This window comes from Macrobrachium nipponense, chromosome 5 (assembly GCF_015104395.2).
Source record: "Macrobrachium nipponense isolate FS-2020 chromosome 5, ASM1510439v2, whole genome shotgun sequence".
Lineage (NCBI taxonomy): Eukaryota > Metazoa > Arthropoda > Malacostraca > Decapoda > Palaemonidae > Macrobrachium > Macrobrachium nipponense.
Genome location: NC_061107.1, coordinates 95,006,890 through 95,031,413, shown reverse-complemented (window position 1 = coordinate 95,031,413; position 24,524 = coordinate 95,006,890). Strand labels below are relative to the sequence as shown.

The 24,524-nt window shown below is 35.1% G+C and overlaps 1 protein-coding gene across 1 annotated transcript; it reads left to right on the top strand.

Annotated features, from left to right (window-relative positions):
- The first annotated feature begins 1,397 nt into the window (after window positions 1-1,397).
- On the top strand, window positions 1,398-24,209 carry LOC135215127 (protein NipSnap homolog 3A-like). Its single transcript, XM_064249580.1, has 6 exons — window positions 1,398-1,632; window positions 15,772-15,867; window positions 17,053-17,176; window positions 20,196-20,354; window positions 21,685-21,912; window positions 23,881-24,209. Exons 1-6 carry the CDS (start codon window positions 1,546-1,548, stop codon window positions 23,955-23,957), a joined length of 771 nt encoding a protein of 256 aa, XP_064105650.1. The 5' UTR covers window positions 1,398-1,545; the 3' UTR covers window positions 23,958-24,209.
- The last annotated feature ends 315 nt before the right edge of the window (window positions 24,210-24,524 follow it).

Here is a 24,524-nt window from a genome sequence, read left to right as displayed (position 1 = left end):
CTTAAAAGTGTTGCCAAATAATATAAATAATCCCAGCGGCGGCGAAATCCATTTCCGTCCTGCTCGAAAGGGCTGATATCTTCAAAAAATGCCTAGAGTGCGCACTTCATTGTAGGACCGAGTCTGGTCTGCCACTGCTTGAATTACGTAGCTCTCAAGAAAAGGAAAACTTTCACCTCTCCCGAAGATCCCAACACTATTCTGTAAAGGGCAATTCTTCGGCAGTAACTAGTTAAACTACCTGGTTCGGGGAGCTAAAAGGCATTACAGCTACTGTAAGGTAATAATGGCCTTTAATGAAGTTAACTGAAACAACTATCTAGAAAAAAATATGAAATTTTACATTGCTTATATTATTTTTGTAGAACAATTTCAAATTCAAAAGTTAGAAAAAAGAAAATAACTAATATTTTGTACACTGAGAAAAGGAATGTCTATCAGCATCCGAACACAAAGGGCAATTATCAAAAATATTACAAGACTTTGAATATATGCAAAGTCAGAGCTACTACATCTGACAAGAAAGATAAGAAAGCAAGCAGCTCATCATTAGAAAATGCTTAACTACTTATGGCATTCGATGACTGTAGGAAGTATTTCATCATCGTTCATTGAATACTGAAACCTCTTTTTTTTCAAAAATAACATTAGTTTTTTTCTTTTTTGTCACGAAGGTTTCATTTAGCCTAAACATATTCAGGAGTATTTACTGGTTATTAGTTTGTGTAGATTTAAGTGCGTGTATGCAAAACTGGAGTTCCTTGTTGAACGAGTGGTTTTCGCACTCGGGTACCAATCCGGTGGTCGGAAGTTCGATTCTCGGCTCAGCCAACGCGGAATCAGAGGAATTTATTTCTGGTGATAGAAATTGATTTCTCGATTTAATGTGGTTCGGATCCCACAATAAACTGTAGGTCCCGTTGTTAGGTGACCAATTGGTTCCTAGCCACGTAAGAATATCTAATCCTTCGGGCCAGCCCTAGGAGAGCTGTCAGTCTGGAAAAAACTAAGATATACTTATGCAAAACTGGGAATTAACCTGCAAAGAAGAAATTAAAGCTCTTAAAAAGCAGAATGTTTTTTTTAACATTTAATCAAAGAACTTAGACGGTCTCCTATAATAATAATAATAATAATAATAATAATAATAATAATAATAATAATAGGACTTGTTTGTGAATGTTGTGAGTGCGTATGTCTACGTGTTTAATAAATGTTTTGCAGAGTAAACAGACACAAAAATATATGAATTGAAGTATCTACGAGATATATCGCACATTCCTCCTCACCTTCAGATAGTAGTTGTCCTTGATGTCACTGAACAAGTTTTGTTTAGATTAGGCATCAGCAGCGTCCACCGCCCTGGTCCCCCAGCAGCCCCGTTTGGGGCATCTACTGACAACCTCTGGCGCCTTTCTTGTTAGTTTCATTCGCATCGTCAAGAGAGGAACACATTGGAGTCTGTTCACATTATACTAGATTATTGGAAGACTTGTGACTTCATTTTTTGCACTCGGATAGCGACTGTGAGATTCGGACATCGGTATGATGCTTTGTGTTCGGCATTTCGGTAAAACATTCGTCAATTCTCGAACACAATGGACAGCTTTAACGTCAACCACCAACGCCAAGGTCAGTTATTACACGGCTAAATAATGTAAACGAGTGTGTGTTTGTGTCCGCATAAGAAAGTATGTGAGAACACAACATGTGAATGTGTTTACGTAATAATGGGAGGTTGTATCCACGCATTTTTTAATTATGATCAAAACATGAAGGTGCTGGTTTTATTTGTATGCATATTATAACTGATAAAGAAGAACGTTTTTTCTTCTATCTTTTTGTTAGAATTGTATCTCTTACATCTACGCCTTTTAATATAGTAACTGGATTGCATCTGTGGACTATGAGTTCAATCATCTCTACTTAAGATAATATTGTCTATACAGGATTATTCCTCTCAAAAAGTTGTATTACTTGTTATCAGTACTTCAGAGTGATAAGATACACCTGAGAAAATGAATGTCTAGGTTGATCATAGTTAAGAAGTGAAATGGAGGTTCATTCATAAGATAGAAAGAAATCACCTGTCAAAGCCCGGTTTTCACAAACTGAATATGCAATTATTAAATGAAACGCTTTTCAGTATCACATACAAATATTTCAATAGAAGCGTAGGTAAGTGAAGAGTTGAAGATCAGGGATGAAAATATTTAACGAAGGAGATTTTGCCGTCCTGCATAACTTGTAACACGTAAAATTGTAATCGTTTGCATTCACCAATATTCCATAATATTTTCAGTATTTGCACAGCTCAAATATTCAGTGACTATTGTTATTTATGATATGATGTACATTCAATCCCGATTTCAGTAGATCTAAATTTATTAAGTTATTTAAGTGACTTAGGTGCATAGTTTAAATTCTATGTCTCTCTCTCTCTCTCTCTCTCTCTCTCTCTCTCTCTCTCTCTCTCTCTCTCTCTGAAGTACGTTTTATTAATCTAGAAGAAAGTGTGTTCACAATTATTGCATAACGCATCGTTCAATAGGAATAAAAAAAAAAACTCCTATCTAGCTCCATGCTCAACATTCAAATTTCGCAGGAAGGAATTTCTTTAACGTAACATAAACGTTACTTGCAATAAAGGAACATCAAAACAGGTTTAAATAAAGCTTTACCTCTTTGGCTATGTTTTTGTCATTACCCGAAACTTGATCTGCTTTATTACGCTGAACAAATTGTGTCATTTTCCTTGAGAGAAATATCAAGTTGAATGACTTTGCATATTGCCTTAATTTTGCTTGCTGCGTTAACGATTCGACTAATGGTAACTTAAGTCGAGCCCATTTCGACTGCGCTAAAGATAAAAAAAAAATAAATAAATAAATAAAAGTATATCTTAACTTAACCAAACCACTGAGCTGATTAACAGCTCTCCTAGGGCTAGTCTGAAGGATTAGATACTTTTACTTGGCTAGGAACCAAATGGTCACCTAGCAACGGGACCTACAGCTTATTGTGGGTTCCGAACCACATTATATCGAGAAATTAATTTTTCATCACCAGAAACAAATTCCTCTGCGTCCACGTTGGCAGAGCGGAGAATCGAAGTCTGGACTACCGAATCGGTAGGCGAGCACGTAAATCACTCGTCCAACGAGGAACTTGCGCTGGAGATTAAACTGTTAAATGTCACCTGAAATGAAATAAAGAAAATGCAGTTCGTTATATTTTCCGTTATGAACTTTTATTTCAAGTCTCAGCTAAACTGAGGTTATGGATAGAGTGAATGTGAACGAATCAGAGGAATGTATTTCTGGTGATAGAAATTCATTTCTCGATAAAATGTGGTTCGGATACCAAAATAAGCTGTAGGTCTCGTTGCTAGGTGACCAGTTGGTTCCTAGCCACGTAAAAATATCTAATCATTTGGGCCAGCCCTAGGAGAGCTGTTAATCAGCTCAGTGGTCTGGTTAAACTAAGATATACTTGACTTTGAACGAAGGAGATTTTGCTATCTAGCATAACTTGGAAAGTCACCAGTATTGAGTAATATTTTCAGCATTTGCACATGCGCACATTCATGCATAGTGAAATGATACGGCGTTAAGTTGCATGCCTCAAAACTCCTCCAAATGAAAATTTAAGTAGTAACAAAACGGGAGAAACTGCAAACCCCTGAAGGAGCAGTCATCGACGAATTAAAATGGAGAACGAAGAGATTGTTGGACGTAGCGAAATTTGTTGCCCAGCATAACGCCATGATCCGGTACTGACAGAATCTGATGATTATGGAGATTATTATTACCTCCTCCGGACTCGTAAAACTAGTTCGCCAAGATTGACTTCCCAGTTGTCTTGACCTGCGGCAGACAGCGGCCCAAGAAGGTGAAATGTTTTGATTTTGGAACTCAGCCATTCGGCGGTCAAGGAAAGAAGGAGTTGGAGTGGTTGAACAGCAAGATAAAGAGATCCAGAAATAAAGATGATGTACGAGGTTCTAAGGGTGGAAAAGACAGAAACCGCCAACAGTTACGCTAAAAAGAAATATCTAAAAGGACTGGTCAGCAAGACTTGAAGAAAAGCAATGGAATGCAGGTAAAGCAAAAGGGTTAAAATGTGGGTGCAGCTAATGCCTACAGTGCACCACGTAAGGAGCACTGACGAGATCAACTCCTTATGGGGGAGGTATCATTGAGAGCCTATTCATTAATTTCTTACTCCGAATCATCGCTGCGACTTCATGAATTATTAAATAAACAATCCACCCTGAACCTGCCATTTATGCTATTTACATTGATGATATATTCATCGTGACTGAAAAATAATGAAAGGCTGTTCATGTATGTGTTTATCGAATATGCTCATTCCCCAGTTCCACGAGGAAGGCGAACATGTACATGAGAGCAATTAAAACAAGAATAATGGCAAAGGAGAGATTTATCATTGCGCTCTTCATCGGAAGTTTTCTAGCACACCAAGAGTAAGACAGACAGACAGACACACACACACACACACACACACAGAAGCCTAAACTTGGTCACTAAGTTAACTGATTTGCACTAATAGCCAATCAGATATCATTTTGTACGGCAATTGCCTAGTTTTCCATCCACGTATTGTAACATAAAGTCAACCTCTGTAAGCACAGCTGTAAATGTTGTATGGTAACACCAGAGCCTTTAATAAAGCAGTTTTCTCTCAGTAGCAGAGGAATTCAATGGATTTCCCGTGTTCTCGAATTTAAAAACATATTAGTCAATATTAGTAAAGAAAGAAAAGGAGGATTCCACGTAGGAAAATTACGCGATAAACGCAAAATAAATTATTTTGAACCACCTTCGATGTAATCATGTATATGAATATATATATATACTATATATATATATATATATATATATATATATATATATATATATATACCTAACCTAAATAAGCTTCCCTTAGTTCTGTAATTAACGACATCGATTTTACAAGACAATACTATAGGTCGATTCCACGAAAGGTAAACATATTAGGACTTATTTCAAGAAAAATTAATTCTGCCTCTGCAGCCCTAAGCAATTAGTCGGCCTTGATGGATTTTCTCTGAGAGGAAAAGTCAGTGAAGATAGTTGTTTATAAACCAGACAGCGATTCAAAATCCCACTAGTGGCGAAGCATTTATAGATTATAATTCCCCTTGGGTGGAAGTTATTCGCTAGGTATAGTTTGTGGCTTAATATCTGTGGATATAAAAACCTTTATTGAGTACTACACCTTATATAAATATAATATATGATATATATATATATATATATATAATTATAATATAATATTATATATATATATAATATATTTATATCCATATTTATATATATTACATATAACTTTTTAATAATTATAATTATATTTTATATATATTATTTATATATATATCATATGATTATATATATAATATATCTATATATGATATATATATATATATATATATATATATACTATATATATATATATGTATATTATATTAATATATATTATATATATAATATATATATAATGTGTAGTACACAGTAAAGGTTTTTATATCCACAGATATTAAGCCACAAACTATACCTAGCGAATAACTTAATGTTTAATTTTCTTTCATTAGATGATTTTGGTTAGTTCTCCTCAATTTGGAGTCCAATCTATTAAAATGCAATTAGCATTAACACACACACACAGGCACTTATATATATATATATATATATATATATATATATATATATATATGTGTGTGTGTGTGTGTGTGTGTGTGTGTGTGTATGTTTTAGGGCTTGTGCCTTGTATGATAAGGTCGCCCTATGAGGTAATGTTAGACCAGCGATAATCTTACGCTAAGTCGGTTGGTATTGCACTTCCATCTTCAATGGAGTGTCTGGGGGTTTGTAGATCACTTACAAAGTCGGTATTATCTTGTTGGTTATTACGACGATGTGTTAAACTCATGGTGAGGAGGTTCTTGTAGAAAACACGAAATATAAAAATATATGTATTCTCTGAAGTTTTTACATGCTGAAGATCAGATATGATTGTTACAAGTCTTCTAATAACGATAGCTTGAACCGCTTCTGCCAATGATGATGGCTAATCCTATTCCTCTACATGATAAAGCTTAGGTAAAGAGGTACAGGTCTTCTAATGACGATAGCTAACTCTGTTCTGCCCGTCTACCATCTCTGTTACAAGTTATGAAGGAACAGACAGTAGTTCGAACATATGAACATACATACAAATGACATAGTTTCATACGAACACACAATCAAAATGAGACACGCTACAGATCACGTAGGCCGTTTGAATCATAGGTCGGGGTAGTTGTCTCAAGCAGGGAGCTTGGACTGTTTCAAAACAAATGAATGACCACAGATGACGGCATGTTATCTTAGCCTACATACTTATTGTATACGTCATCTTTAGCGTCTCTAGTCTGATCACATTCCTGCAAGCAATCTTTTATATTATATGGACTAACATTCCATATTATTATTATGTAAACACTTACATCAGCTCGGTCAGCTACCAAAACCAACTACTGAATATTACTCAAACTTGACTTGCATTTGACTTATAGGAGTGTGATACAGACACTATGTGAATATATATATATATTAGTAAATAAAAATTCATGGTGTACATGAATTGATTCAAGTAATAAAATATAAAACAATGATATTGGTAAATAATAGTGATCACAGGATATATAATGATACAGTTTTTCACTTCATCTCATTAAGATACATATGCTACAGAAAATACTAATGTACTCTGATAATTGCTAGAATGAAGATTAACATGATAAAAATCATATTTTACTGATCATATATGAATTGATAAAAATTATTAGTGTTTATGCTGATTGATTCGTTGATTTTATGCTAAATGTTATATATCTGATTCATTAATTCATATCTAACTGCAGATATTGGTAAGATAAAAAGGTAACAGATTGATTATAGGCTACCTGATTTGTTTATACATATGTATATGGATTCATATAATTATGATTAATATATGTGCACTTTAAATAGATTCCTATTGCGTACACGCAAAGATATATTTAGATTCTGTTATTTATGATCATTTATATAAGAGATTTCTATTGCGTACACGCAAAGATATATTTCGACTCTGTTATTTATGATCAATTATATATAGGATACATGATACTTTATATATATAGGAAACATGACCGAGGTTATAACACTTCACTTTTAACTAGCGTTCGAACAACTTTTCGTCCATTACACAGTTCCAGACAACCACCTATAGCCCAATGAAACGGCCTATTTCACAGGGTTAAAACAAGGGGAAAATTTGCCTGGGCGGGTCCAACATTCTATATTGCGCTCATACTTATTCTCTGCATCCTAAGCTACACGATTACGTTCGCGATGAATAGATCATCCCAGCACGAGTCCTTCGCCAGCAAAGTAGAGTTGAATATCCTTCGGGTCGTAATTGTCGGAAGTATGTCCCTTTTGTAGTCGATATTCCGACAGCCGCCGGAGCATTCTGCATTAAAACGAGATTAACGACGAGATACGGTGTCGGTCGAAGAAGTCCGGATGGTGCTTATTCCTTTCACATTGTAGGCGGTTGTTAACTCGACTGCCGTCGTCCGCAGCGACGAACGATTTTTTGAAGTTGCGATGTGAAACTCTCGTACTGCAGGATACTGTAACAGGTTCCATTAATCAGCCTGCAAGTGAAATTATACTTGTCACAAGGGCAAAGTAAATTCAGAACGACATCCAAATACAGGGGAGGGGAGAGAGCCATTCAGACCAGACTTAACCAACATGAATTCGCTGATATTTTGGAATTCAAAGAGTCAGCTGTACAAACTTTTTTATCCATGGCAGTAACAATGAGTGAACCTATCCAGGTCTATGAGGACTGTAAAAATATCCATAATTATAAAAATAAACAGATATTCATACGAATCCCAATGAAAATTCGATATTACTGGTAGTAAGTTACTAAGACAAAGAATTGGAAAACGGAGCTAATTGTAAGATTGCCAGGCAACATAAGAGTCAAAGAGAAGATTAATCATGATTCTGTAGTTCTCTATGCTAACTGAAATTAAGTTGTGATAAAATTCTGATCCTATGTGCCCTAACAAAAGTTTCATATTCAATTTTCTCGCGCGCATCCTCTGAGGTTAATTTTAAAAACTTTATTAATATGGTAGGAGATGCAAGCCGAAAAAAACCCACTATGTAACTAATTTCTAAAGAAAACTTTGGGGTTTTCAGAAAATGTGACATTTTCCCATGAATGTCCTTACTTGAATTGTAATAGGCTAATGTTGCAAGTAATATTTCATATCCACAACTGATAATTCTAAATCCGTTTACCCATGTCATAAGCTGAATTATTGACTCTAATTGTCTATGAGGTTCAGAAAAAAAAAATTAATTCATTTTGATGTTATAGAAATTCTATTTCCTTATTTTGTTTATTTAATTCTAAAATGATTGCAACGCCTTAGCTAAAGTTGCATTGCGCATACGGATAGACCATGTCTGCCTTGCCCATGAGAAAGTTCGGGCTAGGCATTCCTTTCTCCAGTCATCTGCTTTTGCAAGCTCGAGATGAAGCCTGTGTAAGCAGATTATTGAGGTTAAAAGGAACAAATACTGATACGGCAATGATGACGTCGTCACTTGGCAGGAGATTGCTCTCAGCCAGCTAAGAGTTACGTTACTTGCTGTAATAAATACGACTTTAGGATAAATTTATTATCTTTAATACTCGACCCACACGAAAAGAATGTCTGAAAAAAAAAAACAAAAAAAAACAGTACCAAAATTGAACAATATATTAGTTTCTTGTTGGAAATCTGCATAATTGTAATTATGTTAAATTAAATATTCCTTATTCAAACTATATGAAAAGGTTTCCATACAGATTCTATATATAATTATTAGCCCTGTATAAGATTCATATAGGATTATTCCATAGATAAACATTTTTCACTTCTAGACTTCCTGACTTTAAGATCTCTTTTATTTTATTTTATTTATTTTTTTATTTATTTTATTTTATTTATTTATTTATTTAATTTTTTTTTTAATTTTTTTTTTCATTGACTACGAATATCAAATCACCGGGACAGACAATATGTCAGTAGATTTTGGATATGGTGTTTGAACTTTTAGCTTATTTGTCATTACTAAAAGCGTTTAAGTTAGAGTTTCAAATCTTTACGCATATATATTTGGATATTTAATTATCTATGGTTACGTTTTTGCTTATTGATTTTATCGTGATTCCTTTTTTCTTATAATTTGTAACCCTTCCGACTTCTTACGGAGTGTATTATATTGACTCCATTTGTATCCATATTTATTTTATTTTTTTATTTTTTATTTATTTATTTATATAATTTTTTTATATATATTTGATAAATTAATGGTTGGCTTGGAATATGTGGAAAAGTGTTCTAGCGGCGTACCGTATAAGGCTACTTGCGGTATCAATTCTATAGATACAAGATATAAATGATAAAGGTATTTAAGACCGCGAGAACCGCTATAATCCAGTTCGGATCCAATATCACGAGTTGTAACTCGTAAGACATTGACACTTCCTATTTAATTATCCGTTATTCTACCAAAACCGATTGACTCTGGGTGATAAAAATATATTATTGGTTTTCTTAATGGATAGGAATTCACACAACGCGTTATGGAGATTATTATTGATTTACACCACCCGAGTCAGATTATCATGTGTGAATTCCATGTTTGTTTTACTGATTTAGCACTCATAAATATTCCTAAACGCACTCAATTGCGGTGTTTGTTTGTTTGTTTTTTTTTTTTTTTTTTTTTTTTTTTTTTTTTTTTTTTGGTCTATTAATTCTATATAACATGTCAAGGAACTATTAACACTAAGAAGTGTTTATTCCCTCTGTCAGACTCGTAATTCTGTTAATAATTCTACGTATATTCTTTCAAGGATTGATTTGTGGACAGGATAGGCCCTTAACTGACAGGTGTCTTAGTGTATCCCTTGTTTTCATGACACGTGTTACAATTAGTTATGTGCTTTTTATATCTGTAAGCATTGTAGGCCAGTAAAATAGTGATTTGGCTTTCTGTGACATAGTAGGGGCAACCCTGGATGACGGAATGCAACCAGTTTATGACGATTGGTATGAAGAGATTATTACTACTACCTGGTCGTTTAGTCATCTGCCGTGTTCTTCGGGTTTCCCTCGTCACAGACCTACATATAATATTACATTTGATTACATTATTCTGATACACATACTTTAAATATACTTTTGCTTTAGGGTTTCTGCTCGAAGTGTTTATGTTTTTGCCTAGCCATGACCCTGTTTCCGTTTCGAAGTGTTTATTGTTTGGTGTTTATTGCTGCTGACTCTGTTTCCGTTCGAAGTTTGTTTATTGTTTGGGTTATGTCTGTTGACTCTTGCTTGTTCAGTTTGTAACAGTTCTGCGCTCCAACCCAGATATTCAATGCTCGCGATCTCTTGGGTTAAGGAATTTTCTTGTTTAGATAAGGTTTTAACAATAGGTACGGATGTTTTCTATATTTTTTAGTCTAATTAATGGTTCTTTGCGGTATGGTGCGGGATTGCGGGATAATGCGTCAGCTATGATATTTGCTTTCCCAGGTAGATATCTTATCTTGGCTCCAAAGACCTGAATGATCATTTGTCACCGAGTTCTTTTTGGACTGTGATTAAAGCCTTTGAAAAACTCGGTAAAGGACTCATGTTCAGTAAAGACTTTATCAGGATAGCCATAGATTATGAACTTAAAATGTACTAGTGAGTTAAAGATACCTAGCCCTTCCTTGCCTATTACTGCATATTTACTTTCAGAGGGCTTTAGTTTACGTGAATAAAAAGCTATAGGGAAGAACTGTTTATCATATTGCTGAAGTAGTATCCCTCTTACCCCTTGGTCTGAGGCGTCTGTTTGCAATAAAAAAAAAATTCCTTATTTAAATCAGGGATTTTTTAAGTTAGGTGAGCTGCATTATTCCGCTTTTAAGATATCGAACGCCTGTTGATGCTTTTTAGACCATAATAAATCTACGCTCTTCTTCGTAAGATCGTTAAAGGAGCTGTCATGATTGAAGAGTTACATATTTACGTACGATTGTAAACTACAGCAAAAGTGCTGTATCCCCCTTTTACGTTAATAGGTACCGGAAAGTTATGAATAGCCGACACCTTACCATGGACTACTTTAAGACCTTGACTAGACACATAAAACCTAGATAAACATGTTCGGTTTTTTTAAAAACTCACATTTAGATATTTTACTCTGAGATTATTTGTCTTTGTCTCTGTAGCACTATCTCTACTTTATGTGAATGTACTTCTAAGGTATTAGAAAAGATTACAAGATCAACCATATAAGCATGTATGGGTATCCCCTAAAAACCCAAAAGTTTCCAAACACTATATTGAATTGGGGCGCAACGTAAGCCGGAGGCATACGTAAAAATTGATAATGTCCCCTGAGTGTGCTGAAAACGGTGTATGAGGTACAATCACTTAGGTAATGGTATCTGGTAAAAGCATTTAAGTAAGTCCAAGTTGGTGAAAAAAATTTATTCTAACCTAACAAAGATAAGATGTCGTCGGTACATCGCACTGGAAACTATCGGGAGTCGTTTCCTTGTTTAAGCGACAGAAATCTACGCAGATACGCCAAGTCCGATCTTTTATGGCATGACGTTTGAGGGTAAAATTATAAGGCTATTTGATTTCCTAATGACTCCTATTACTAACATTTTTCAACTTCGTCATTTATCTCTATTTTGAAATTCCATTGAGAGTCTACACGAAAGTCGTATATAGCTTTATGTTTGTCCTTAGACCGTATTTTGTTGTTAAATTACATCCGTTTTTTTTTTTTCCAGAGATCACTCGTCGTGGAGTGGAGACTTCCTGGTATTCAGATAAAAGATAACAAAAATTTCTGCTGAATCACCTCTGCTTGAATGACTTTACGGATATTACTTTAGATAGATTATCAGAGAGATTCCTCCACGAACTGGTGGGCGGGATTAAAAAATTAGCAACAAAAAAGAAATGCGATATTTATATGTATAGGTTTTTGTGATACTATATTTAACTTGTTTGCAGCGAGTCAACCCGTGTCTAGGGCTTTGTTCGCGGAAATCGTTATATTTCAGAGTGTCGGGAAGGATTAAAATTTCATTTCCCAGCAAAGTCTTTTTTACACGCACTAAGACATTCGAGGGTGCATGTTCTCGAGATTTTGTGTGCAAAGTGCGACTGCGGTTGTGGGCGAAGTTCTGTTGGGTCATTGAACAATGTTACGATTTATGAGACAAAGTATAGTTCCTTTATATAAGTTATTATTTGATTAACTGTCTCATTTTTGTTCAAAACGGATTTTAATATGTTTGAAGGTTTATAGGATTTCCTTTGATAAACACGCCTTATTTTGCAGGATGTAAGTTTAATATTTTGTATACCCCTAGATGAATCTTACAATTACACTAGATACAGATCAATGTTTTTTATAACTATAGAGGTATCTGTAAACGCTCGCTTATCCAGGACTTCTCATTAGGGAAGTTCGAACAACAGACGGTTGAGTCCGTAAATACAGGATATTACGTGTACTAAAGGAATAAACAAGATATTCTAAGTTTTTACGGCGCGTACAGTCGGGCTTAACCCCACCACTACTTATAATAACTTATGTATTAAAAAAAATAAACGAAAACCTGCTCTGATTACTTTATACGGTCGTGTGATGGCATAGGGAAATTCCTTTTTAATTTCAAAAAGGTATTTGGGATGTATGATCCAACATCGCTTTTTTCCCCACTCTGCTAGAGTCGCTTATTGTGTGGAATTTGCTATGCTTTGAACACTCGGCAGATTTAACTAAAGAACCTTGACCGCTTGACTAGGGTGACACAGTAACCGAGTTTGCTTGTTTGATTCTGAAAGGCTACTGTTTCTATTTCTTTTTGTAATAATTAGGATCCTTCTCTTTATTACCATCGGCAACGTATTGTGTGTTTTTAGCATTATGTTTGCTGGTTACGTATAAAAGCAATGAATGACGAACTATAGGAACTGAGCGATTACTAATAAGACAAGTTATCACTACTGCATTCAATATTAACTGTTTGTACTTCATTCTTTGCTAAAATTTGAAATAGTGAGGGATCCTGGTCAGCGCATTTAGCCTGATGAAAGTTTTTTTACAAAAGGACATGTTATTCCTTGCAATCCAGCCATATTTTTAAAGTTAAGTTGAGTCATGAGGTTCGATATTTTATATAACTCAAAAAACTCAACGGCTAAAACTGCGATCGGGACTTTGCAAAGGAGCATTTATTGTCATGACCCGAAATAGTGTTACCTCTAATTTATATAGATTTGTACGGGTGTTCCACTTGTTTTTGTGTGTTTTCTAATCACTACGGTGCCTAACGACCCTATCCATGCATCTGTATAAATACAGACGTCCACTGCGTAAACGCATATTCACTGTTTAATATGATTTGTTACGTAAGGGATTAATAATCACCCAAATGATAAATTAACATAGTATATGATTATGATATTTCAGTAGAACTTCTGGAAACAGACACTCAAAGATAAAAAAAACTCGCAGTAGCGAAATCTCAATGATGTAGATAATTCTGTAAAAAAAGTAAGATTAAGAATGCTCGTAACTTCAGCCACAGGAATAACGAAATTCGACCTGCAAAGGAAACACTCAAAGTGACTCCAAATGAATAAAAAATTGTACTTAGCTTGCTTTTGTGGGAAGGTCACGGTGTTCCGATAACGACACAGCGGCCTTGGTCCTCCTTCTCTATTTAGCGGATGACCCGGTTTGGCTTCAGTTTCCCCCCAAGTGCGCGTTGTTTCGATGATTCGAGCCCCTTGAAAGATCCGATGCTGCAGACGCGTTCGGTTTGTTTCTTGGGGTGCCGGAAAACGCTCAACTAACGATGTTTTCTTGAATGATTCTAATGAGAGACGAAGCTTGCGTTGTCGTAGGAAAAGACACGTCGGTTTTTGTTTCTGAAGTTATTCACTAAACGATGATACTAAGTTGGTTGAAGAATCTGTTGCTTTCGTCGTCGTTGAAGAGTTCTTATTGTTTTCTGAAGTCGCTCACTAACAAGATGATCTAGGTTGCTTGAAGAATCTGCTGCTTCCGTCGTCGTTGACTTCTTATGATACATGATTTATTATTCTGGTTTTTCTTCGTAGGACGTTGTAGAGTTCTTTCTGGTACGCTGGCCACCAATATTAGGGCTTGTGCCTTGTATGATAAGGCGCCCTATGAGGTAATGTTAGACTAGCGATAATCTTACGCTAAGTCGGTTGGTATTGCACTTCCATCTTCAATGGAGTGTCTGGGGGTTTGTAGATCACTTACGAAGTCGGCATTATCTTGTTGGTTATTACGACGATGTGTTAAACTCATGGTGAGGAGGTTCTTGTAGAAACACGAAATATAAAAATATATGTATTCTTCTGAAGTTTTACATGCTGAAGATCAGATATGATTGTACAAGTCTTCTAATAACGATAGCTTGACCGCTTCTGCCAATGATGATGGCTAATCCTATTCCTCTACATGATAAAGCTTAGGTAAAGAGGTACAGGTCTTCTAATGACGATAGCTAACTCTGTTCTGCCCGTCTACCATCTCTGTTACAAGTTATGAAGGAACAGACAGTAGTTCGAAAAACATATGAACATACATACAAATGACATAGTTTCATACGAACACACAATCAAAATGAGACACGCTACAGATCACGTAGGCCGTTTGAATCATAGGTCGGGGTAGTTGTCTCAAGCAGGGAGCTTGGACTGTTTCAAAACAAATGAATGACCACAGATGACGGCATGTTATCTTAGCCTACATACTTATTGTATACGTCATCTTTAGCGTCTCTAGTCTGATCACATTCCTGCAAGCAATCTTTTATATATATGGACTAACATTCCATATTATTATTATGTAAACACTTACATATGTATATATATATATATATATATATATATATATATATATATATATATATATATGTATGTATGTATGTATAAACGAATACCAACAAGGAAAATAATAGGCAGAAGTTCAGTACCAAGTGCATTCGCGTGTGTTGTTTATTCACGCATCGTCATGTCACGTGCATCTACTCTAATTTTTAAGCATATACTACACACACAACAACACATACATACATATATATATATATATATATATATATATATATATATATATATATATATATATATATATTAAAATGCAATTAGCATTAACACACTCCAAATTGAGGAAGAAACTAACGAAAACTCATCTAATGGAAGAAAATTAAATAGGTTGTAGAAAGGTTTTAGATTTACTGTAAATCTGTAAAAAAAAAAAAAAAATCACTTTTTATCGATATGTAAAGCAGTGCGAAACGAAGTTTCACAAAACATTATTCAAATCTATCACAAAATCCATCATTCTTACTCACACATATTTGCAATGTAGTGATAAAGGAATATTTAACTCATAAAGTCGTTTCAACTGCCGGGAACTCCGACCCAGTCATGCATTTCAACTTCCCAAAATTCTAGCTTAATCTAAAATCTACAGTCAATGGAATGCACTTGTGAAACCAGCTTGATATTGTATCATATCTTTGGTCTCTTTTCCATTCACATTTTGTTCTTCATTTATCACCAATTTTCACTTCCAGGCGATTCTTCCCATCACCCGGATGGCCCACTCATCTTCTGATGATCCGAAGAAGAAGATACATGAACTGAGGATCTATTCCATCAACCCGCAAAATGTAAGCTTGTGTTGTTTTTTATATCATGTAAATCATATTAATATTTCATTCCTTTTTCCCTTCAGATGTTATGTTTGGTTCGTTCAGTTCTGTTCTTTTTTTATTAGTATTATAAACAAAAATAAACCATACGATATATAGAGGTCTTCATTACTAAAGTACGACAAGAGTTTGTCTTAGAATATGTTGAAGAACTTTCTGACCCTAAATGCAGTTTAGTTATATAACAATGGTAACAGTAATAACAATGATGATAATTAGTAGGGAAAAACTCTCTAGCGCGAGAGTATATATAATGTTCTAAAGGGTCCACAATAATACAAAGTGTTAAGAGTCCGTGTATAGTTTTTAAGACTTTACAAAAAGCTTTCGAACCCCTCTCTGAAGATGAACCCAGGGAAGGGTTCGAAAGCTTTTTGTAAAGTCTTAAAAATTATACACGGACTCTTAACACTTTGTATTATTGTGGACCCTTTAAAACAAATGATGATAATCATGTTAAAAGATTATAATAATACTAACAGGTGTAGTAGTTAAATGGAAGCTGAAACCAAAGGATCGCTTGTATCATCCAAACTTTTAGAGAAACTATTACATTTTCACCATACGGTGTGACAGGTTCACTGAAGAACAGAAGACTACGAATGATATTAAAGAAATATAAGAACAGAATGACAACTATACCAAAGGCAAAGCGGAAACGAGACATAAAATTCCTAGCCATTCCCGATGACGATTATGCTAGCCTGGAATACTGAGCTAACAATTTAGTCTCCCACTCGATACCATATTTCAAGAATTCTAGACCAATGTCCTCCGAAAAAGTCGTCTGATAAGTAACTAACTGGACTTTAGTATGGAGACAGGTATACCTTATCGATTCCTATATGCATAATTGATGCGAGAAAGCTGATTTTTTACTTTACAGTAGTGACTGGAGACTTGTGAATAACTTTAAATATCCTGAAAGAGCACTGGAAGTTGCAATAACTTAAAATCTGTTAGTGATGTACTCCTTCTAAGACATCATTAACAGGTTTAAAGTTATTGCAACTTCCAGTGTTCTATCAAAATACTTAAAGTTATTTATAACTTTAAGTGAGTTCTATGTTTATCCTTGGTTTTGTTTTTCTAGTAATTTTTACAACTAGGTCATTACCGCAGAGCTTACTTTTCATTTTGCAGATTCGAGATTTCCTCACACTCACCTCGGAAGAATTTCATCTCAGAACTTCTCATTCTAAACTTGTGGGATATTGGACCTCGGAAATTGGTGGACTCAACCAAGTGGTCCACATTTGGGAATATGGTAAGTAAACTTAGCTCTCTCACTTACTCATTCTTAGAAATAATACAAATGATTATATCTACAGTTTTTTAGCTTGACATACCAAGGCACTGTGTCCTGAGGTACAAGGACACCTAGTAAATAGTTCATGATTCCTTGGTAGAAGGAGAATTGCTGACGTGTATATTCTGTTCAGGCTACTGCAAATCTCACTTTTAATCCTATAAGATACTATACAAGAAGCTCTCGCAAGAAAAGGTGAAAGGAAAGATCCTGCACTCTGAGCTGTCGTCTCTGTTTCAAGACCTGATCAAAGTAACAGCAACGAGAAAAAATCTCATTTCTCCTTTCTGTTACTGTGATCAGGTCTTGAAATAAAGAATAAAGCTCTGGGTCTACGATCTTTCCTTTCACCTTTTCCTGCGAGCGCTTCTTATATTTATGTATATGGCGCAGGACCATTGCGTTACGGGATGATTATATGATACTGAGAGGTGAAACGTAGTATTCTCACTATTAAACTCAGGATAAAAGTCGGAGGCTTAGGGTTTTGTTGAGGATAACCTCTACCTATGCTTCAGAGAAGAGGATATGACAGTTAAAGCCTTGAAGCTTGGTGTATGTGGACGTGATAAGTAAATGTGCTTAAGGAAAGACTGGCAGATGTTATGGTTCATAATAAGACCAGTTGAAAGGGCAAGATGTGCAGCACTGAGGATAAAGAGTCATGATTATGTTTGGTGCGACCAAGATATGCAAGATATGATAATAGACAGCTATTGTGTCAGGGACACCACTGGAAGATGTGAAAATTTACCACTGTGTTTGCTGAAGAATTGTGTTAGTGAAATGAAGTTTAGCAGGATATGCTCAGTGATTAAGGATATATAATCCACGAAGAGATAGGAGTTTCTAAGTCAATTTGAATATATGCCAGAATGAGTTTGCAGAAGTAAAAGGGATTGCTGAATTCAGATTTGACTGTAAAGGATAAGTATATTTCAGCTTTAGCCAGACCACTGAGCTGATTAAAGCTCTCCTAGGGCTGGCCCGAAAGATTGGATTTTTATTTACGTGGCTAGGAACAAATTGGTTACTTAGCAACGGGACCTACAGCATATTGTGTGATCCGAACCACGTTATATCGAGAAACGAATTTCTAGTCACCAGAAATAAATTCCTCTCGTTCCGCATTGGCGGCAGCGGAATGCGAACTCGGACGTACATGATAGGGAATGTGATATAGTTTGTAAATGAGTAGTACCAGAAGTGATTATGTTCAAATGGAGACAGATTAGGAAAACATGAGCGGTTAGAAGGTATAACAGGTCATCATTAGATCAGAAATAGTTTAATGTATAATTGTAAATTTAGAGAGAGAGTTAACGTATATTTGACAATAGTTTTGCAAGCGACTAAACAGATGTAAAATGGAAATTAGAAGGAAAACATAGGGTTGCAAGTGAAATGTGACAATGCCAAGGTAAAAAGGAAACCACTCAACAGACTCGGGTGTTTGTTTTATTTGTGCGAAGGAATGTTCCAAAGAAATAGGTAGCTAGAATCACTATTGACCCAAGTATCATTAAGACAGCATTACTTATTACACATTGGAAGGTATATGAAAAGCTTTTAAATGAAAGAGTAAGAGAGTAAACAAAAGTATTAAAAGAATAAAAGCCATTTGGGTTTAGACAAGGAAGAAGTAGGCTGGTTCAAGGTTTTCCTGTATGAAAATAGAGAAACCATACAGTGCGGCTGATATGGCTCAAGTGTGAATGGTAAAGAGGGTGAATGGATTGCAAGGTATTCTGTTGATTTAGATAAAAAGCTTAAAGGGTAGAATGTAATCTTATTTTATAATATATAAAATAGAAAGCAATTGGTCTGATATAAATTTGAGACTTATAGAGAATCCTGTTGTCAATAAGGATGTTCAATGGTTCCCTGATGGAGTTCTGAAAAAAAAGTTATAATAAAGGCAAAAAATATAGCTGCAAAGTTGTTGGGAAAGAAAGGAGTTTGAAAATGAAATAGTCACAGTTGGCTGAAGTGGTAAAAAGTTCCAGAGACAGATTAAAAAATTTTGCTAGACTGTGTAAAAAAAAAATAATAGAAAATCTTTACAAGAGCAAGGTGAAAGTGGCAAATGTAAACTATAAAGATAATGATAAAAGACTGAATGGTATGCATTTTCCTGGTGTAACAAAAGCAAAAGTCAGCGAAGGTATATATTTGCTAAAAGTACGCATACAACACTTGATAAAAACATCTCTTTTATAGGTTGCATAAGACTGTAAAAGTTTATAAAACTTGCAAAAATGCAATCATGAAAATATATGCAATATTCACCACTCATATATAATTATAGGGAACATGTATATCTTATGAAGAAGATTGACTTCTTGTGTGAATTTAAAAAGTAATGAATTGAAAAAAGCTCCATCTCCAAAACTTAAGGACTGAGAATATTTATTCTCATACCGACCAGGAAGACAGTAATGAGTGTTAAAAGAAAGGTAGTAGCCGAGGGAGTAATAGGATAGAAGAATTGAATCACAAAATATATAAGAGAAGTAAGTTTCTACCATTTCTGTAAGAGGATTGAAGAGACAGAGGAATAATAATAGAAGCAAAAATTCGAATTAAGAAAATAAGTGAGAACTGTATAGATGACGTAAGAAAGAGGCAGGGCAGAGAAAAATGGAAAAAGGGATAAGTTGTCAATAGTTGCCATAAAATATTGCCAGAGTATTTCTGAGTGGGAAAGTGTGTGCAAGGTATAGGTGAATGATGTTTATTGTAAGGGGGTTCGATACTCTGCTGATGAGCCTCTTTGTTTATATAATGTGGCTAACGTTGTAGAAGTTTTACCTAAAGAGCCTTAATGCTAGATTTAGTCGCTGAAGGATAGACACTACCACATATATGCAGGTTATATTGTTTTCTGAGCTCTCTGAAACCATCCTTGTTATAAGGAAAAGATTCATAATTGCTAGCGACATCGTCACTGGTAATAAGAGTTTTTCTTTCCCAACAGACAGCCTGAGCCACCGAGCTCATGTTCGAGCAAACCTGGCTAATGATCCAGACTGGAACAGCCGCTATTTGGGTCGCGTCATCGGAATGTTTCGGGAAATGACAAACTCGGCGATGGTTCTGCTTCCGGAAACAGGAATCACAGAACCTGCAGAAAAAGGTAGGGCTTATTACACCCTTCGTTGGACTGTAAGAGCTATACACGTATTGTATGCGTACACACACACACACACACTTTATATATAAAATATATAAATATATATATATATATATATATAATATATATATATATATATATATATATATATATATATATATATATATATATATTATATATAATATATATATATAATATATATCTATATATATATATATGTATGTGTCTATCTTAAATTTACTAGCATTTCCAAAAAGGTTCGCTAACTCAGAGTCGTTCAAATTTCATTGTATTTTTTATTGAATAAAATTTTTTCCTTAGTTTTGGAACTGCAAGGTGCTAGCCTTTTAAACTTTCCTGCCTCTTGCACGCAAAGATAGCTATTCCAGTTCTGGATGAGATGCCATATATAAGTCAGTAATAAATTACTTTTCAGTGGGTTCGTACAGTTAGCATAACTCATCTGATGTTGAAATCTTGAAGAGATAGATCGAAAGAGAATGCGCTGTATATGTATAAAGTACACTAAAAGAATATTTCCTCTTATGTTAATCTGAATTCTCTGTTCATTCTAATGTATAGTTGAGTCAAAGTATTTTTCTTTCAGGACACAAGGTATGAAGCAAACTAAAATTTTTCTTGACAACCTTTGGGTGGTTTTATTACTCGGGAAAAGCAGTTCTTCTGTGTCCCTTACGTATTGAAGTATGACCTGGGGATTCTTCTTTGTCCTTGCAGTAATCATAAAACTTATCGATACTATTAAATTTTGTCTGTTTCATGTGCAGGATAATATTGCTCTGTTGCGAGCAGACATCGAAATGACAGATGTTAAAACTTACTTGGAAATCATTTTTCTCAAAATCCCAAAAAGACGTCAAACCAAGAAACGCAACGCCAGAACAATTATGCCATGAGCCGTGGAGTTAACAGAAAATGAAACGGGAGAAGCAATTCCCGAAAAATCACTGAAATTGCGTAGCTGTCGGGATCAAGACAAGATGAGAAAGGATGGATTTCGAGTGTAAGAGCACGAAAATTTAGGCATCTGCTGTTATCAGTATCGATTTTCAAATTTAGATGACAGCCTATATCGACTTTGGTGTGATGTAGACACTACAGAGACTTTTATCATTCTAACAGACATGGAAGAAGGAATGTTTCAGCTATTCAGATATAGCCATGATCGCTCATATACTTAGGAGCTTTATTCAGTGAATCTGCAGTGCGCAGTATGGAATGCGAGAGTGATATGGCTTGTAAGCCATTTTAATTAACTTCCATGTGTGTTCTTAAATCCACGATTTGCAATACCACTTACTTTAACTTTCAGGAGTATATGAGCTTCAGACCTTAAGTCTGCAGGGATCCCCCGCTATTTGGTCCCAGTCCTTAATGAGTTACGTAAAGGCCTGCAAGGGCATAGAAAATGGGAGATCCATGCTAGTTGGGGCGTGGCAGTCCGTCCTTGGGCCGAGGCAGACGACGGCTTTGTTATGGCAACATCCCGGACCAGATTCTTGTGTTACTCTTCAGAGACGCTTGAATGAACTGGATGAGAGTAAGTTTTTTTTTTACTCTTTCTTTCTTTCATTCTATTTTTTTACATATATCTGTTAAACTCTGTTATTTATAGCTGCTGATTTTCCAAATTATGTGGTTATATTCATCTAGTCCATATCATTATCTATTACATGTAGAATTGATATTCAATCAACGACCGGAGATTACGCTGCCAATCAAAAGGATTAAATACCAGATTCGTCAGTGGTCACAATCCACAATCACTTCGAAATTCCTTTCTCATCCTTTCCCTCTCTTTCAACAACAGAATAAAGAGAATCTCAAGAACACCATTAATATTAGATGTGTCTAAATGTGATGTGTTTAGTCTCAAAACATTCAATCGAAGTGAGGAATAGTTTTACATATTTCATTTCAGAAAATGAAAAGGAACAAAATTGGCTGTTTTGGTGCCGGTTGGGTTGACGATACCGCAATCTTTTTTACGAAGTCATTTTTGAATCATATATATCATGTAGCACATAAATACATACACACATAAGCATATATGTCTACACGCACACACAGATATATATGTATATATATATATATATATATATATATATATATATATATATATATATATATATATATATATATATTTTAACACTAAGCATTTCCTCTAATTGAGCGATTACGGGAAAAAAGAAGACAATTCCCATCACAACATTCATACCGTAATCGCTGAATCGTAAGCAAATTCAGAGAAGGAGATTTCCACAATGCAATTGGTACTTGCACTTGCACAGAAAGATCAGCAGTTATGCGTCGAACCCTATTCCTCCTATCACCGCCCCCCAACCAACCAACCCTCCCACCCCCCCCTCTCCCCCCACACACATATATACAGACATTAGACCATGAACAACTATCTTGCAAGCCCTCTAATCTTTCCTGGATACCAAGACCCACCCTTTACAGTTCCTCTTGCACCTCTGCCCAGGTTTACTTTCAGATCTTTCCCCGTTGCAAACGCTGTCAAACTCTTTCACCGGTTTCTTCAATTTCTCTCCATTACCCTTGTTCGAACTGCATCATTATGAGTGGCCGTTACACTCTCGATCAATGACACTTTTTATGATCTTACAAATCACCCAGTCCATGAAGATATTAAGCATGGAGTCGTAGTGCACCATTGTCCTCGCCACCATTTTCCCATGAAACCAATCGCTCTCCCATCTAAATATTTAAGGTTATTGCGAAAATGAGAAAGGTATCAGAAGGACTGATACCTTTTGCGATTTTGCACAAGGACGAGGGTGTGTGTGGATCCAGTAACTGTTAGAAAAGAAACTTTGTTGGGAAAACATTTGGATAGAGGGTATATTGAAGGGTACTAAGGATGTTTGGCACAAAAGTTATAACACTTAATCATTAAAAGTCCAGATGATGCAAGTGAAGTGCTGATTAATAAATAGATAAATACACATACACACTCATACACACACTCACACACACTAACATACATATATAGCTATATATATAGATGTGTATATACATATATATTCAATATTTTCATACACCATATATATATATCTATACTATATATATATACTTATATATATATTCTATATAACATTATAGTATTATATATTATTATATAATATATATAATATATATGTTGTTGGTGTGTGTGCGTGTGTGTTGCGTATTTCATATATATATATATATATATATATATATATATATATATATATATATATATATATATATATATATATATGTATAATAATGGATATGCATTTATGGAAAGTATATGATATTTTCTATTTTTATTTATACTAATATATCTTATATTTATCTATATAATAATATTATACATTTTCTTTGTATATATTATGTATATGTGTATATATATGCGTGTGTGTGTGTATATATATACATATCATAAGCGGTTATCCAACCATGTTTTAGGATCCTTGAAATATTAGTTGCTTGTCGTAATTCCTTGATTCTCTGCATTCAGGTCACGCTCTTGCGCCATATGTCGCTGACGGCCACAACCGCCTCCTCTTACCGCATCCAGTTTCGCCCTTGCAGTAACTCAAAGGGATACTGCAAGCGAACTATTCTCGACAATAAACGACCTCGTTGCCCCCATCCGGGAAGCCGTTATCAGCTGACGTACTTATACATAAGGTTAACTTTGCAAGCCCATCCTCCTCTGTCTGAGGTGGTTGCAGATTTGTTAAGGGATATTATGAGGGGCAGGATCTTTTCGTGGCGATGGAATCCACCCTCTTCTGTTATGACAGGAGCTGTTGTTACTCCTCGGCCCTGAATGAGATCTTTCGTTTTGGGCTTGGGGGCAAGTTTTCTGGAAAGATCGTTGGACTCTCATATCACTAAGTGACAAATTAGCATATATATATATATATATATATATATATATATATATATATATATATATCACGAAAGTTTGGAACCGTGATAAAGGCTTGAGTAAAGGTATAAGCCACGAAGGAAAGTGGAACACTGGAGTAGCTACAAGATCTTTCGACTCAATGTCCTTTATTTTGCTAAGTAAAGGACGTTGAATCGAAAGATCTTGCAGCTACCCCAGTGTTTCACTTTCCTTCGGGGCTTTACCTTTATATATATATATATTAT